The following is a 16,620-nucleotide window of genomic DNA, read 5'->3' as shown; positions in this document are numbered from 1 at the left end:
CCTAAGGAGCACAAAAATATTGAAAGGTAAAGCACAAAAACAGCTAAGAAAATATTTTGAAAATGAAAACAATCGACCTTTTTGTGGTTCAGATTGATTTAAATTAAAATTGCTTTCTGATTCAGGTATTGTTTTTTAACATCACTCTTATCTCAGATAAAGCAAAAACTCAGCCAAGAAATAATGTCTCAGTTGTCAAGGCTACAAGGGTCTCCCTTTTTAATTTTCCCTTTGCAAGTATATACTTTAAAAATCAATGCATAATTTGCTTTACAAATTTCACTAGTGACAGATTCTTTCTCCATAAAATGAAAGGTCACTATGATTGTCTTCTGACAAGTAACGTAAAAGTATGAAATGACTTTAAGGTTAATAGTCAGCCCAGATTTTGGAGAACACCTGAAAACACTTTATGAACTATAAATCAATATATAAATGTAAGGTACTATTATTGTTGTTATTATAGATACCAAACTGTGAAAATAATGGGTATAGCTGGACAGCTTTAAAGCTTTAATATCAGGTGACTATTTTTTTGTGACCTTATCAATGCTAGATTTGGAAACAAGATGTGAGACTATATTAATGATTTTAACGCTTGCATGTGCCTTAAAACATCTCTGAGAAATAGAGTAGAGTGGTAGTCACCAGGAGTTCGAGCGTGAGGGAAATGGGGAGATATTGGTCCAAGGGTACAAATTTCCAGTTATTAGATTAACAAGTTTGGAGATAAAATGTACAGCATAATGATTACAGCTCATAATACTGTATCATATACTCAAATGTTACTAAGAGAGATCTTAAATGTTCTCAACACAGGAAAGAAATGGTAACTACATGACAGGATGGAGGTGGTAGCTAATGCTATATGGTAACCATTTCACAATATATAAATACAACAAATCAACGCATTGTACACCTTAAACTTACACAATGTTATGTGTCAATTATATCTCAATAAAGCTGGGGAAATTTTTTTTTAAATAAAAAGAAGGGCCCTATGCTGCAGAATAAGGGTTTAATACATATTGAATGAATTTTTTTTTTTAAATCTCTATCTGGCAAGGCATTCTGAGATTCCTAGACTTGCTAGAAAAACTATATATTCTAACCTTCTCTGTGGCTCAAAGAACCTTTTCTCATTCTCCCTAGAAGCTGTCATTTCCGAATTACACTGGGATGTATAATTTATATGCCTGAAACAAAGCACCCAGGCTAAACCAAGAGTGTGCACAGCCTCAACGTGTGAGTTCCTGTTCTCCTGAATTTCACGACTTTAGATTTCAGCAGGGGTTGCATAAAAAAGAAAAGATATTACACTACAGACTCCACAAAAACAAACCTGGCATTTCAAACCACCCACAGAATGCTGGATTCTTTGCTTTAGTGCCCACTTAAGCTCAGGGCTCCAACTGGGTCTATCTGTGACGGTATAGTGCACCGGCAATTTAAAAAAATCTAGCTGGATTGATTTGGTGCTACCATCCACAAGGCCAACAGTCAGCCATATCAAGCTTTATTGAGGCGTTTATTCTCTCTGATGGCTGGTCATGTCCACATTAAATAGACATTCCTTTCATGAATGCACAAAGATGATATGATCGATATGTATAATAAGCTCAGCAACTTCTGGAATACCACTGAGGAGGACTCAGCGAAATGCTGCTCTACTCAATCAAAAGAGATCCCTTTAATGAGGCGTCAGTCTCCCCTAACACCCAATTCTTTTCACTAAGCTAAGCGCCTGGACCAGAGAATGACAGTCGCTAAGTACAAATCGAGGCCCTCCATCAGTGGTCTGGCAGCAGAAATCTCCAAGGGTAAGGATTACACCTGACATCAAAACACCAGCTCCCCACAGTGTTAAAAGTCAGGTTCAAGCCATTCTATTGGTCTGTGTGCTATTTACCCCAATCTCCAAGAGAACTGTGCCAACGAGACAGAAAATCTTTTGCATAGTAACTCTTGGCCACCATATCCAATTTTCTAGACCGTTTGTATCTGGGCGCCTCTCTCTCCGGTTCTGTCTAACCTCTGAAGTGACACAAAGGCTACAGGTGCATAATTCATGGCACAACCTCCCAGCCAAGGATATAGATTTGTTTGTTTTAGTCCAGCTGCAAATCCATTCAGCTTTTTAGAACCAACCCCAGGGATGGAATCCAGAAGTTTCAGACATTAGGGTAAAAACTGAAACCTCAACTGGATGATTAACACCAAATTCATATTATTGGGGCATCTTAACAGCATCACTTAGTTTATGGTTTGTGCTGAAAATTCAGAGGCTTCATGGAACAATCAATATGAACTTGATCTATTCCATGATTCTCAAGTTACTATAAATGTCAATGAAAAGAAACTCTAAAACATTTCCTTTCTTGTCTGTGAAAATAAAAATAAACACCTTAATGCTTTGATATATGACTGCAAAAGCAGAAAACAAAAGGTTTATAAACTCTCAAGCCATAAATCTCAAATCTTTCATGAAAGGAGAAGCAAGAAGAAAGAAAGAAAAAACGAATGCCAAAGTTTCTTGTAGCATAAGAAATAGACTATTACTTCTTATACACTACTGTATTAAGAAATCAAAGAACCCCAAGGAATAGATAACTTAAGATTTTTAATTGCTAGGTAGAATTTGATGCTAGATATCATATGGGCTTATTATGGTACTAAACCAAAGGAAATGAAATAGATTTTTGCAGTTATCATCCAAGAAACATAATATATCTTAGAAGAAATGAATTTAATGTTTATGGCCCATAAGGGTTTTCAAATCGTTCTGGTAAAAAATTCCAGCAGTTGTTTTTTCCACATTTTTTGTATTATTACCCTTAAAAAAGGAGTTTTTTATTAAAAAAATTATTCCTTTCCTACAAAATTTCTCATGTACGTTATTTTTTTTAAAAAAGGTGATAAGCATTAAACTACAGATTTTTGAGATAAAGATGTTCGGTAATAAGGCAAGTTACTGTACCAAGGGAGTGAAATTTGTTTCCCCCCAAATATTCACCCAGCAAATGTCCTAGAAACAGGGTGGGAAACTGAAGTCCCTCAAGGTCCCTCCCACCAGTAAGATTCTCTGAAATCAAAGAACTTCTACTTACACAAGAAATTAAGTACCTTTTGCAGAGAAATATCATAATTACCATGATCATACATCATAAATTTTACTGAACAGTTACTATTTCAAATATTTTATCATTGCTCCCATAAACCATCAAAATTGTGCCAGAAACTTCAATATTCTGGCAACTGAACCGCATTTTGCAGACTGCCTCTCACCCTTGGAAGTGGCACAAAAATCCTCTCTCATACCATGTGGTCCAATTTGGGTTTGGAAAATAGGTCACTATAATTATAATGATAATGTCTAACACTCTTACAGCACTTTACAGTGTTTCCACATCCTTTAACTCTCTTGTTCCTTTCAATAACCCTGTAAGTTGGGTATTTGATTTCCACAATAAACTTCTGGTGAACCTATACGATACCCAAATTTTACAACAGAAAATTAGAGCATCCAGAAGGTAAATGACAGGCATGAGACATCACCCAATAAAGTCAAAACAAAAATACAGATCTTCTGATTCTTATATCATTCTATGATCAATTCCATATAGTCCAATGTGTCAGCAATTCCAAAGGAACTACCTCCTTGGACCCATCAAAGAGTTGCAAAGAAATCATACTACAGGATGTCAACGTATAAAGAGCTTTCCAACTAAGGCCTTTATCTACCTATGTTAAAACTTCACTTTACTTGCTCTCGGATTTGATCATTGGCCTCTATTCTCCTTAATTATTTGTATTGTTGGGAGGGTTCAAAATTCACTGTTGAAATTTAATCTTCTCATTTTATAATTTTTGGAGCATTGCATCTGATTCCAATTGCTTTGTACTTTTTTCTTTTTTTTAAAATGTTTTAAGAATGTTTAAATTGTTTTTTAAAGATTATTTATTTGAGAGAGAATGAGACAGAGAGAGAGAGAGAGAGAGATAGGGCACCAGCAGGGAGAAGGAACAGAGGCAGGAGGAGAAGCAGGCTCCCCGCCAAGCAGGGAGCCCGATGCAGGCCTCAATCCCAGGACCCCAGGATCATGACCCGAGCCAAAGGTAGACGCTTAACCGACTGGGCCACCCAGGTGGTCCATACTTTTTTTTTTCCCTTAATATTTTATTTTATTTTATTTTTATTTATTAATTTATTTATTTAGAGAGAGTGAGCAGACGAGCAGGGGAAGGGGCAGAGGGAGAGAGAGAGGGAGAGAAGCAGACTCAGAGGGAGAGAGAGAGGGAGAGAAGCAGATTCCCCACCAAGCAGGGAGCTGACAAGGCCTCCATCTCACAACCCTGAGATCATGACCCGAGATGAATTCAAGAGTCAGACGCTTAATGAATTGGCCACCCAGGCACCCCTAATTGCTTTGTAGTTTTACTATTTACCCCCATACTTCTTCCTTACCCTCTCCAATTCCCCTCTCTCAGTTCCAGGGCTCCTAAGGAAAAAAGACATTCCTAACATTCAGTCTGAAAGCATGAATTAAAAAAAAAAAAAAATAGGTCACAGAAAGATGATGGAAAGGCTGGAAATTTTACTATTTCCCCATTCCTTCTGAGTTCTTTTGATACTGGCAAAATATATTTTTGTTGAAACTTAATTTCCAGGACATTCATTAGATTCTCTCCTTATTTACCTGGAGGTACTGTACAAATGTCAGTCTAAATGATTTTTCACTGAACATTTTACTGGTAAATAATACAGAGTTAACTTCAAGACACTTTGAAAATTGCATAATTACAAATTCTCACAATACTTCTGAAATGCAAGTACTTCAAGGTCTTCAAAAAGGACTAATGATTTTATTTTGAAAATACCAAACAGATTTTAAAATATAGGTAGGTACCGGGGCACCTGGGTGGTGCAGTTGAGTCCCACTCTTGGTCTCTGTTGGGGTCGTGATCTCGAGGGTCATGGGATTGAGCCCCCAGTTCCTCAGTCATGCTCAGCGAGGAGTCTGCTCAGGATTCTCTCTCCCTCTCCCTCTGCCCCTACCCCCAAGCACTCACGCTCGCCGTGTCTCTCTCTCTCTCTCTCCCTCTAAAATTAATAAATAAATCTTTAAAATATAGGTAGGTATCACTGACTTCTTTCTTACCAGTCCACATAAAACTAAACGATGACATGTTTTCAATTTGTATCCTAAGCAAGAGAGCAGAAAGTTTTCAGAGAGCTCCCAATCATTCATTCAAACGAGGGAAAAGCCATGTCCTCTCTCTCCCCACAAATATAATTCCAATTTTCACTCCAAGTTCCAGTTTTGGTAAAAATATGTCCCCTATCCCAAATATATTATAAGTTACTGAGGGCACAAACCTTTTATTTCCCCCATGCCTCACCTAGGACAATGCCTAGCACTTACAATATACTCAAGTCCATGTTCTAGTACATTTGAATACATTCACAAATATTTTCTTAAGTGTATAAATACAGAGAAATGATCAAATAAATTTCAGGGAAACTGATTCTAAAAATAAATATGTGCAAGTTAAAAGAATTGTAATATCCAGTGTTAATGAGCTATCTCTGAGTATTGGAAATTTGAGTTGATACAACTTTCAGAAAAGGTTATTTGACTGAATGCTGTAAAAGTCTTTTAAAATGTACATAATACCCTTTCATTCAGAAATTTTATTTCTCAGCACTGTAGGAACTATTCTAAGGAAATGCGTGCAAAAGTATGCATGTTCAGGAATGTTTATCTTGGTGTTTTTTTCTTAGAAACAAACTATATGCCAAACAATAGGAATCTGGTTAAATAAATTATAGCTTAGTCATGGAATGACTAAAATGGAATAATATTTTTCCACTAAAATGTATGCTGTAGATAAATTTTCACTGCCATGAAAAGCTATTAACAATATATTAAGTTTCTAAAGGAAGGTTAGTACACTATAAGACCATTTGTGTTTAAGAAAAAAACTTATATATCACACACAGAAAAGGGCATTAAAAGATAGATATCAAAATGTTGATAGTTATTGTGTCTGGGTGGGAAAATCATAGGCTTTGTTTTTCTTTTAGCTTACTTGTGTTGCTTATTCTACCACTTCTATCGTGTCCATGTATTTTTATAAAAATAAATCATTTTAATTAAAAATTAATTAACACATAATCTTCTCATAGACAACCATGTCAGCCACATTCACAGTCCTAATGACAAAAGGGATCTGTCAGTTACATGACTTAACTTCAAAACATTCTGACACACATTGTCCATGAAAGTGAAGCCTATGAGAAATACTTTCAAAGGAAAAGGAAACCCCCAATCCTAAACAATTTACAAGGTAGGGGCGAAAAAATTCGAGTATCTCCACTGGTTGATGATTACGAATGATAGAACGATGGTTATTTTTGGAAAATACTTTAACTCCCTTTTCATCTCCTTGTGTTCTGGGGTACATTTCTATTAAGCATCACTGAACTCGTTAATTGAGATTTTAAAAGGGGGTGAGAGTAATCTGCAGAAGAGAGCTGGTTGCTTTTGCAGAAGTAAGAACTGAACTTGATTAGAAGTCAGTTTCTAACTCTATCCCCACATCTGGCCTAAGGTTGGGTCTAAGTCATCTGCTTTACACAGACCCACCGGGTCGGTTTTATTTTAGAGTTCTGCAAGAATGTCGTAAGGTAAAATTTAAATAGTGCAAAAGAAATATTGTAAGAGCCCTTGACAGATTACAAAAGTACTTCCACATTCATGATCCCACCGGATCAGACGGTGTCCTAAGGATGAGCCACTCCCCACAGACGACCCGTTACAGGGCCATCCACAGGCATGGAATCATAGGAGCAGTTGGATTTATACAAGAGTACCCATTGAGCACTGATGGTTTTACCTGAACTACAGCCTTTTAGCTTGAGATCCTTTAAAGATGGTCACTGCACTCCATTTGGATCATTTTGAGGCACTGGTCTCAGCCACAACACTATGATTACAATGCAGTTCTAAGGGCAGAAGACACATCACAACACTAACATCCAACTCCGGCCTGGAGCAGGCCTGTGTAAAAGTCTTGTTCTCTTATTGATATATTCTAAATGGGATGTCTGTATAATTGGCATATGAAACCAAAATTGTGTGTTTCCACATATAAAACCTGTATTGCTTTATTGTCTTGTTGTGACATAGAGCAGATAATTATGTCCCCACATTTTAATCTGTGGCCAGGACATCAAATGTCCTAGAAAAGGTCAAACAAATGCTGTGAAATTGTGGGTTCCAGCCCTGAGGCTAACACAGTGACAAGCGAGGCAGGTGGGCAGCCAAATGCAGCTGTGTCCAATCACAGCTGCAGATCTGCCCTAAAAATCACCAGGACTTGTTACATTGTCTTTCTGTCCCTGCCAAAGCCACTCACCTTCAAACAGGACAGAGTTCCATAGCCCTTTGATTATATAAGAGATATATTAACACCCATCAGTCTACAGATCCTAAAATATACATTCAGCAAATCTCACTCACCACATTCTTTCATGTTTACTTACATGTTTCAATTGGCACCATCAAAAACAAAGTACCCTAGTTTTTTTCTCATTCCACCCAGGAAGATCCCTCCTCTTTTAGGAAAATATTCAATAATCTTATTAGCTTGAGAGAGTAAGTGTGGCTGACTTCCCATTCCACAAGAGGAAGTTTGAGACTTCAGAGCTTTTTAAATGTTCCGCCTTCTACTACTTCTAATAATTTTTTTAAAAAAGAAAGAGAAGTTATGAAGACTCTTAATGAAAAGGACACTTGCCTAGAAGATAGAAAAAGTACGGTCACTTTAACAAGACACTATCTCTCCCTGCAACTCTCCTTTTTTCAGACAGTCACTTGTGCTCACTGGTATTTGCCCTTTTCAAGGCCCTGTTTTTGACTTTCCTTTAAAAACTCCGTTACCTCTTGGTTTCTATGAGTCTGTCTTTCACACAAGGAGAGTAGGGCTTGGCTTCTCAGAGCAGTGCTTGGCAAGCACAGAGGCAGGAAACGCAGAAGGGAATGAGTCTGTCAGACCTCATTTTCTTCTAGTTCAAATGTTTATTTCAGATTTGGGAGGAAGTGGAATGGTTCCTTTCCATTTCCTCGTCTCTGGAACCTGCGAGTTGTATAAGGCTTAGACAATCTTGCTCTATCACACTCACAGGTTCGCAGACGGAGAAAGAGACTCTTTTCAGAAAACCCTGGTTTTGGGGCGCCTGGGTGGCACAGCGGTTAAGCATCTGCCTTCGGCTCAGGGCGTGATCCCGGCGTTATGGGCGAGCCCCACATCAGGCTCCTCTGCTATGAGCCTGCTTCTTCCTCTCCTGCTCCCCCTGCTTGTGTTCCCTCTCTCACTGGCTATCTCTATCTCTATCTCATAAATAAATAAAATCTTTAAAAAAGAAAAAAAAAAGAAAAAAAAAAAAGAAAACCCTGGTTTGAACGGAACAGAATTCATAGCTCTCTGTGCCCTCCCACAACTATCTCTTAATGGGTTTTGACTGGAGCTTTGAGCAGGACAAGGGAGAGCAACGTGGAGGACAAAGCTGGTGGGCTCAGGAACATCCTATTCCAGCTTCCAAGGAGTGAGGACCATGTTCCAGCCGACATTAGTCCCCAGCCCTGCCACGTGGCACACCTGAGGCCACTGCTCAGAAGAGAGGTCCGACATAATTTGTGAATGCCATGGTGAGATCTGTCCTGAGCCCACTTTCTAGGTTCCTGAGACTGACTGTGTCTGACATCAGGATGGAGTTTCAGCAGCAAAACTTAAAATGTACCTGTTTAAGTAATGAGCTGATTTCAACCTTGAACATGCTGACTTTTCCACACTGTGATCTCTCTCTCTCTCTTTTCTTTTTAATGGAAACCTATTTATCTCACTGCACTCACCAGCTTGGCTCTGCAACTTGCTTTATTGTCTATGCAGTTGACACAGGTCATTTTTAATGCCAAATGGAGACCATCAGAAACCAAATTAGCAAATCTTGTGGTGAGTTTACTACTAAACTCTAACAGATGTGCCTGACTCTAACTGTAGGCATCAGGACTGAAGCATAATTTTAGGTACAAATTACTTACTGGGAATATTTATAGACGGAAAAATTCTTCAGTAAAGGAGACCCTAAGACATTTAACTCAGATTATCTTGTAGTTTAACAATTGATAGAGAAGTAACATTGTAAACGCATTAATTATGGTTTGTTTAGGGAAGTTTCCAGGGCAGAGGGCTTGATCTAATCACATTGGTTTTGTCAAAGCACTTTAAAAGATAAAAATCTGACTCATTATCTCTACTCATAGTGTAGTTTTTTTGAGTTGCATTACTGTTCAGTAGCCAATAATCCTGTTCACTAATAACTATGTATGCAAAATACATACCCTTAAGTACAACTATATTTACACTTAACACATATATTTACATTTACACATCCAATAGTACAAACTAGTTTTTATATTATATCTACCATGCTCTAGATGAACTCCTAAACTCAATTAGCCCTTCTGTATGCTGGGATTCCCTCCTAAGATCCATTTATTATAATACATATGAGCTAACAGTATACCAAAGACTAATATGTCTTCATTAGATACAATCACAATACTCACTTTAGAAACCAAAAATAGTCAAAATGTAAATTGCTTCGCCATCTAATCTTTTAAAATCATCTCTACTGGTCACTAATTAAATAAGGCATACTTATTGTAAGTACTGTAAAGTAACAAGTCTCTTTAATCAAGAAAAACCAGGATGAAGCCAGGAAGAAGAAAAGGAAAGATATGGAAACATTGTAAAGGTCATAATGAGACAAGCATTTCTACTTAAAGATATTTTCACTACACTATAAGCAAGCTATGCCAAGTCATGTACTTTTCACACACAAAATTATATTGTATCAAATTTAATTTTGTTACAACTGCCATGCACATTAAACCAGTGATAACAAAAATGTAACTCAATATCTGATCTAGTGAAACAGCAACCAACATTAGCTCCCAGCCACGTGAAGACAATCTCCAATGCCATTACTGGTGTCAGCTAAACCTCAGCCAGTTTGTCTTCTCCAGCCATTTTAAAATAAATATGTAACTATCTCAATCAGGAGATCTTGAAGAAAGCCTCATGATGAGGTGATTTTATTGCTCATTCTCAGTGCCCTGCATTTGCTGTACTTAAAATAGACACTTGTACCAATGTCCTTTCTATTACCCGAAGGGGAAAAAAAAAATCACATACACACCAGTCCTTTTTCTTTCAGCTCACAGAGAAGCAACTTGATCCAACCAGTGTTGAAACCTGAGTAGGTCACTGTACACCATGATAAAATTCCCTCATCCCTGAGCCAAATCTCCCTAAGGGGGGCCTCCTACTGATCCTCACTTCCCAGGCTGACTTTTCCATTCGCTCTCTCCTCTTTCCCCCTTTCATTTCCCCTACCTTCAAGCCTTGATATGTGATCCTCGGTGGGGGCTCAGGTTTCCGTTTTTACAGCTTAGGCCGTGCTAGCTGTATACATTCCTTTCTTTCTGCCGGGCAGTGATTACTTACCAGGGTTTAGTTTACACTGGTCCAGATGAAAGCCGTTCAGATGAAGGCAAACACAGCCAGGCAGCTCCAGCCGCACCGATATGAAGCTGCACAAGGCCACATTGTGTTCTCGGTGACATTTTGTTGCACATATTTTTATACAGGGCAACCAACTTGTTATGTCACTCTACACTTTAGGTTTGGGGACAAGGAGGAGTAATTACAATGAGGCTTAAGGGGGGTTTTTATTGATATGGTTATTAATATTAAATGCAGAAAAATATTAATGAGTTCGACACAACCCTTCCACTGTTTGACTTTGAGAAATTACGTTTCAAATGAGGACACTGGGTGCTCTTCTATCAGAGGAATACCTACCTACAAAACAATTCCACTAGAAATGGGAATTCATGCCTATTGGCATGGTGTGCACTGACATGACTGAAGATTTCCGCCGGGATCTCTCATACGTGGGTCCAAACCAGACAGAAAATACCAGTCCTACAGGCAACTGAATTATTTGCTGTGTAAAACTTCTTATTTAATGCTAGTCTGCACAGAAACGATGAGGACTAAAACTTCAAATAGTAGCTGGTGATTTGGAAGAAAAATAACATTTTAAAAAGAGGAAATTCTGTGCACGAAGGTTAATACCATACTTAGTACTGCAGCATTGGCTAAAAATTGTGTAATTTTTCCCCTTCACACAATGTTGTTTTTGTTTCTTCCTCACCAGTTCAGACAAACATCTGTTATACTGTAGAAGGACAACTATCTCCCAAACCACGGAGTGCGCCTGCAGCCAAAGTCAACAACGCGAGCCCCAGGCATTGAGCACAGTCAGCCTTTATATCCAGCCGGGATAACATTTCACATGTTTTGATTAAAATTAGCTAATTTGTAATTCTAGAACCTATGAAACTTAAAAGCTGCCATCCATATAGATCACATTAGGCAGTGTTTTAAAGGGCCAGTGCACGCTGTGATTTCCTAGTGCCTTCACTTCTCTCCTCTTCCTCCACCCCCAATTTAAAATGAAATGGAAAAGCAATCTGGAAATGCAGGACAGGAGGGAAGGGTAAGTGAGAAAGAATGGGTATTGTAGACTGTTTGAATTCCACCCCCATTGTAAGACAACAACTCCTACTGGTCTCTCTTTTTAAAAACTATCATTGAATTCAGTGGTGGTTTCCATCAGAAGGAATGGCACTGATTTCCAAGGCAAATCTTCCTTAACTGTCCCTGGACTGATTGATGCCACCCCTCACACTTTCAGGCACAAAGTTCCTCACCCAGATATAAAAACTCTGATCTCCAAACTGAGATTGCTACAGATATTTTCCGGTGGAAAGGAAAGCTAAACATACGCACCTAGGTACTCACATAGCAAGTCTCATCCATGTGCCCCTTTCTAAACAGGGGCTTCCCAGAAGACACTCTCATAGAATATACTTGTTCTAATCAAGAAAGCGTCAAAACGCGATAAATTTTATTTAGTTGCATGCCATTTTCATCCAGTCTGTTTTTTAAACACAAACTTCGCCAACCTGACCAAGTCGGTTGGCAGTGTTTAGAATTCTATGCAGAAGATGGGGAACACCAGGACGGTTGCAGAATGAAAACTAAAGTCCCCCTAAAAACTGCTACTTGTTTGTGATCGACAGAAAGAAAAATACATATATTTTTTGAAATCCAGAGAGACTCATGAAATCAACACAGAACAAAACCCTCGCCTGGCAAAAGCTTCAACTTCATGGAAAATAAGGGGGGGGGGCGGATCCGGAGCTGAGCGGTGCTCTTGTGCAATCGCTCCAACGTGAACAGCTGGAGCGCCAGGCTGCTGCGCTCACCACCTCTGGAGCACCGCTGGCCTGGCGGGGAGCCCGGCCTCGCCGACAGGACTCCGGGCTGGCCTTTCCGAACAATGGGCAGGCGCTCTGGAAGGCCGCCCCTCAGACAGTTATCTTTCAGCTGGGCTAGCCCGTGTCTGCTAAACTGGGAACTGGAGCACGCAAAGGCGAGCGGGAGGCGGAGGCAGCCGAGTGAGAGGAGAGGACAGGGGCGGGCGAGGCGAGCCGGCCGTCAAAACGGTACCCAGACCCATGCCGCTGGGGCCGCAGTTGCCGGGGCACTGACAGCCCCTTTACACCATGGCAGCTGGCTAGTTGGGGCGAAGCGGGATCGAGGAGCGGGGAGATGAACTGCAGGGAAGGGTGGAATCGAGCGCTCCCGGGGTTCCTCGGCCCGGCAGCTCCTTAACTTTGGGAGGATCCGAGGAATGGTTCCCGAAGAAAGGGGGGGGGGGAAACTACACCTCCGACTAGGAAAGCCTCTTCACCATGTCCACCCGCCGCTTGGGCCCCCGGTCCCCTCCCACTGAAACGCGCCTGTGCCAACCTGGGGTTTATACGGTTAAACAGTTGTGGTTTCCCGGCCGCCCCCCACCCCCATCAAATCGGAGGTAGGCAAATCTCGGGGATGCAGCCCGCGAGTTGGCCTCGGTTTTGCACCTGGAGGAGGAGCTGAGGCTTTCTGGGCATCCTACAGAAACTGACAAGCGCTCCCCGTACCCCCCAAATCCATACAACGGCCCAAATGGAGCGGACGGAAGAAAGAGCTCAGCCTCTCCAGCCCCGAAGTCCAAAAATACCTTCATTTCCTCATTGATCTCCCTTTTCACTGGGTGAGCCGGTTTCCTGCTCCTTTTATTTTCCGGAGGTCTCCCTTCTTTCTCCATTTCTGCCATGTTTTTGTGTCTGGTTTCTGTGGAGATGAAATGGCTGCTACCGCCGCCGGCGGTGGTGGTGGTGGTGGTGGTGGTGGTGGTGGAGGTGGTGCTGATGGTGGCAATGCTGGCGGAGGTAGCGGTGCTGGCGGGGCTGGGGCTGGGGCTGGGAGGGGGGAGAGCAGGCGGGCGCCGGAGAAANTAGCTGGGGCAGGGAGGGGGCGAGAGGGAGGGGGAAAGGTGGGGGGGCTAGGACGGCCCCCGGCTCCCGAGCGGGCGTGGCTTCCACCGTCACTGAATACGCGGATGCTGCGCGGCTTCGGGGGCTGCTCGCGGCCGCTTGCTCATCCGCGGCGGGCACCGGCGGGACGCGGCGCCCCTCGCGGCTGCCACCTCGGCAAGACGGCCCCCGGAGCCGCCCCGACCCCAGCTGTTCCCCTTAGCTCCGTGATGTAGGCTCGCGTGGGTCTGGAGTTGGCTTTTGAGCCTGTCCTAGAAGCTGCTGAGGAAAAAAAAAAATGAATGGGGGTAAAGGCAGGAGGTTGGGCGGTGGGAGGGCACGGGGACCCGAGGTCGAGTTACAGGAGGGCCGCTTTCCTTTCCCCCGGCGAAGGCGACTGCGCTCGCCGCCTGCGGAGGCAAGCGCCGGGGTCTCGGGGGAAGGAAACCACAGCCCTGACCTCCCCGACAGTTGCCAGGATAGTGTTCCCCTCCGGGGGCCACCTCAGGGCGCGTGGAGGCGGGAGGCCCCCCGGAGAGGTCCCTGCGCCCGCTCCGCGGGTCCCCAACGCGGCGCGGGCAACGACTGCGCTGGCAAGAAAGCTTTTGCCGTTCATGAACCACTTAGAAGTAGGACGGCTCGGCCCTCAGCCCCCTGTTCTTTCTTCTTTCTTTTCCTTCCAGTTCGTTCTCTCTCGCTCTCTCTCTCTTTCACACACACACACACACACGTGCCTCACTACGAAGTAACAGCTTTACCCTGTGACCCCGCGCGCACCCTTGTCCCAGTGCCCTGAGCTTAACCTCAAAAGCATTGGGTGCTGCTGGGAGCGCAGGGTCCCGCGTAGGGTTTCGCCCTCCGGGAGCTGGCTGCCCTCGCCCCGCCCGACGCGACCCTCCCTACACCGCCCCGCGACACTTCACCGCGACTTTCCTGCGCCCGCTCCCCCAGCCGGGATGGCTCCCCCTGAGCTCTCGCGCCTCCGCTTTGGCCCTCTCGGTGCACGCCTGGGGCCAACCAGGCTCGGATTGCGTTTGTCGCTCTCTGGGTTGAGGCATTGGCTTGAGCGATTTGATGAGGCTTCGGCGAGAATACGCAGCCCTGAATGCTCTTACGCGCTGCAGGGGACACATTGACGTTCCCCCTCTTCGCTTTCCCGCGCCGCGACACTTCGTAATTACCTGACACAATGCGATATGGGGGTGTCCATTGTTACACTGCTTGTTTTTATGGAGTGTTCATTGTAACAGTGGTGGAACTTAAAATTACACAATTTTTTAAGTACTTAAAGATTGAATGAATCGGTTTGGGGAATATGAGTCAGCTTTCCATTAAAATCTGTTTGGCCTGTCAAACGAGGCTCATTCTGGGTATTACATTGCCTAATTTGCATTTTAGCATTGTTTTGTTTCTTGAACGTCAAATCAGAGACTTGGGAGCGTACTCGGGAGGGCTAAGCACCTCTACGGTGGCTATTTTGCATCTTAGCATTATTTTGTTTCGTAAATGCCAAATTACAAATACTTGGGAGCGTGTCCAAGAAAGCTGAGCACCTCCCCTCGCCTCTTCTCTTCCCTGTGTAGAGGGACTTTGGGGCGGGTGGGGGGTGGGGGGGGAGCCTCATCCTGCTCTGCGTGGCTCGCTGGATCCCAAGCGAGCCAGGAGGCCAGAGTTAGCGAGGCAGAATCAGACTGTGCTCCTGCAGTCCCTTTATTCAAGATTTTTCCAGCAACCTCTGGGAGCATACCCAGGTATACACAGGTGTGAGCACTAAGTCCTCTGGGAAGTCTTGAAGCCAGTAGTAGCCCACAAACGACCTACAAGGACCCCGGCAACAAGAATGAGGAGAGGAGCCCAAACCTCTTTGCACAAACACACTCCTCTCCCCCCTTTCCTAGAAGAATAATACAACATTTCCAACGTGTGAAAGTGGGTGTATTTCTAGGTGAGGAATAGCATCCCAGTGCTGTTGCCAGTAGGGAGAAATGAAGAGCGGGTCTTTTTGGTTTTTCAATCTGAATTTCATCCAGAACATCTGATAATATGTGGGTGGGAGATAGTTTGTTTTCTCTGTTTTGTCCTCTTGGTCTTTAATGAGAAGTAGTCGGAAACTTTTTTTTTTTTAATATTCTAAAACGGTGGAAACATATGTTGTAAAGTATACACGAAGTGAAGCTTTTTGTCTTCTGGAAACATACTTAAGTCCCCTCTGTTTCCTTTGGTGCCAGAAGCATTACAATCGATTCACTGTTGTTCACTTGATATCAAATAACAAGTTCTATACCCGAAGTCCTAAGATACAGTTTCACAAGTTAAGAATAAACAGAAAAGGTGAACTGTAGCCCAGAGTTATATTTAAAGGCAGCTATACTTCCTTTAAAGAAAATTTCTTCTGCAATGGCTCATTTAATAAAAATAGTGATATTAATCAGCTACCTATTGTTTCACAGTCATCTGTCCTCCAGAAAACTGAGGTGAGAACGTTGTCTTAGAATCCACGATGCATATTTTCAGTGACAGAATGAAAGCTCATATAGTATGTATGTGGAAACTTTTAGTCCAGAATGAACTTCAGAACTAAGATTGTTATACCTTGTTAATGGCAAGTTTTAGGTTTCTTCAAGTGTATTAAAAATGAAGACATTTATAACAAAAGTTGCTGCTTTCTGAATTTGGACATATCATGAGTCTAATAATGTTCCGTAGATAACTGTATACAGTCTGTTGGATTAGAACTCTATGTAGGTAGGAACACTCTCCTACATCTCAAAAGAGCCGCTCTTTCCTAACATGATTTACCACTGTGCTCTAGCCACCAGCTCCCCCCACACACACACCCCACCATTCGAGGCCCTAGACGTAGAAATAGTCTTCAACATTCCCTTTACTACCCCTGCCAGTCACCAAGATAAGTATAGGACCGACCTTTTTCATACATTCCTTAGGTATATTTTTGCAACTTTTACTCTTTGAGGCTTCTCTTGATATTCATTCTAATCAGATTCACCTAGAAAATACATCAGAGAGAAGATAGGAAAACCCCAGGATGGTGTACTTTGGGCCCTCAACCTCTAGATTAGCTTCTCTGTTATCTCTCAGAACACCTAACTCAGAGGCCCCATCT

At 42.4% G+C, this 16,620-nt stretch overlaps 1 protein-coding gene across 1 annotated transcript in view; it reads right to left on the bottom strand.

The window, feature by feature from the left end:
• Window positions 1-13,482, bottom strand: part of SOBP (sine oculis binding protein homolog) — a 161,525-nt gene extending 148,043 nt beyond the window's left edge. The window contains exon 1 of the mRNA XM_034670766.1: window positions 13,202-13,482. Coding sequence (XP_034526657.1) covers window positions 13,202-13,297 — 96 coding nt within the window. The 5' untranslated portion in view covers window positions 13,298-13,482. The remainder of the gene's footprint in view (window positions 1-13,201) is intronic.
• Between the last annotated feature and the right edge of the window lie 3,138 nt (window positions 13,483-16,620).

The sequence above is a fragment of the Ailuropoda melanoleuca genome, chromosome 10 (genome assembly GCF_002007445.2).
Source record: "Ailuropoda melanoleuca isolate Jingjing chromosome 10, ASM200744v2, whole genome shotgun sequence".
Taxonomy (NCBI): Eukaryota; Metazoa; Chordata; class Mammalia; order Carnivora; family Ursidae; genus Ailuropoda; species Ailuropoda melanoleuca.
The sequence above is the reverse complement of the archived record's forward strand: the minus strand, read 5'-3'. Positions and strand labels throughout refer to the sequence as shown.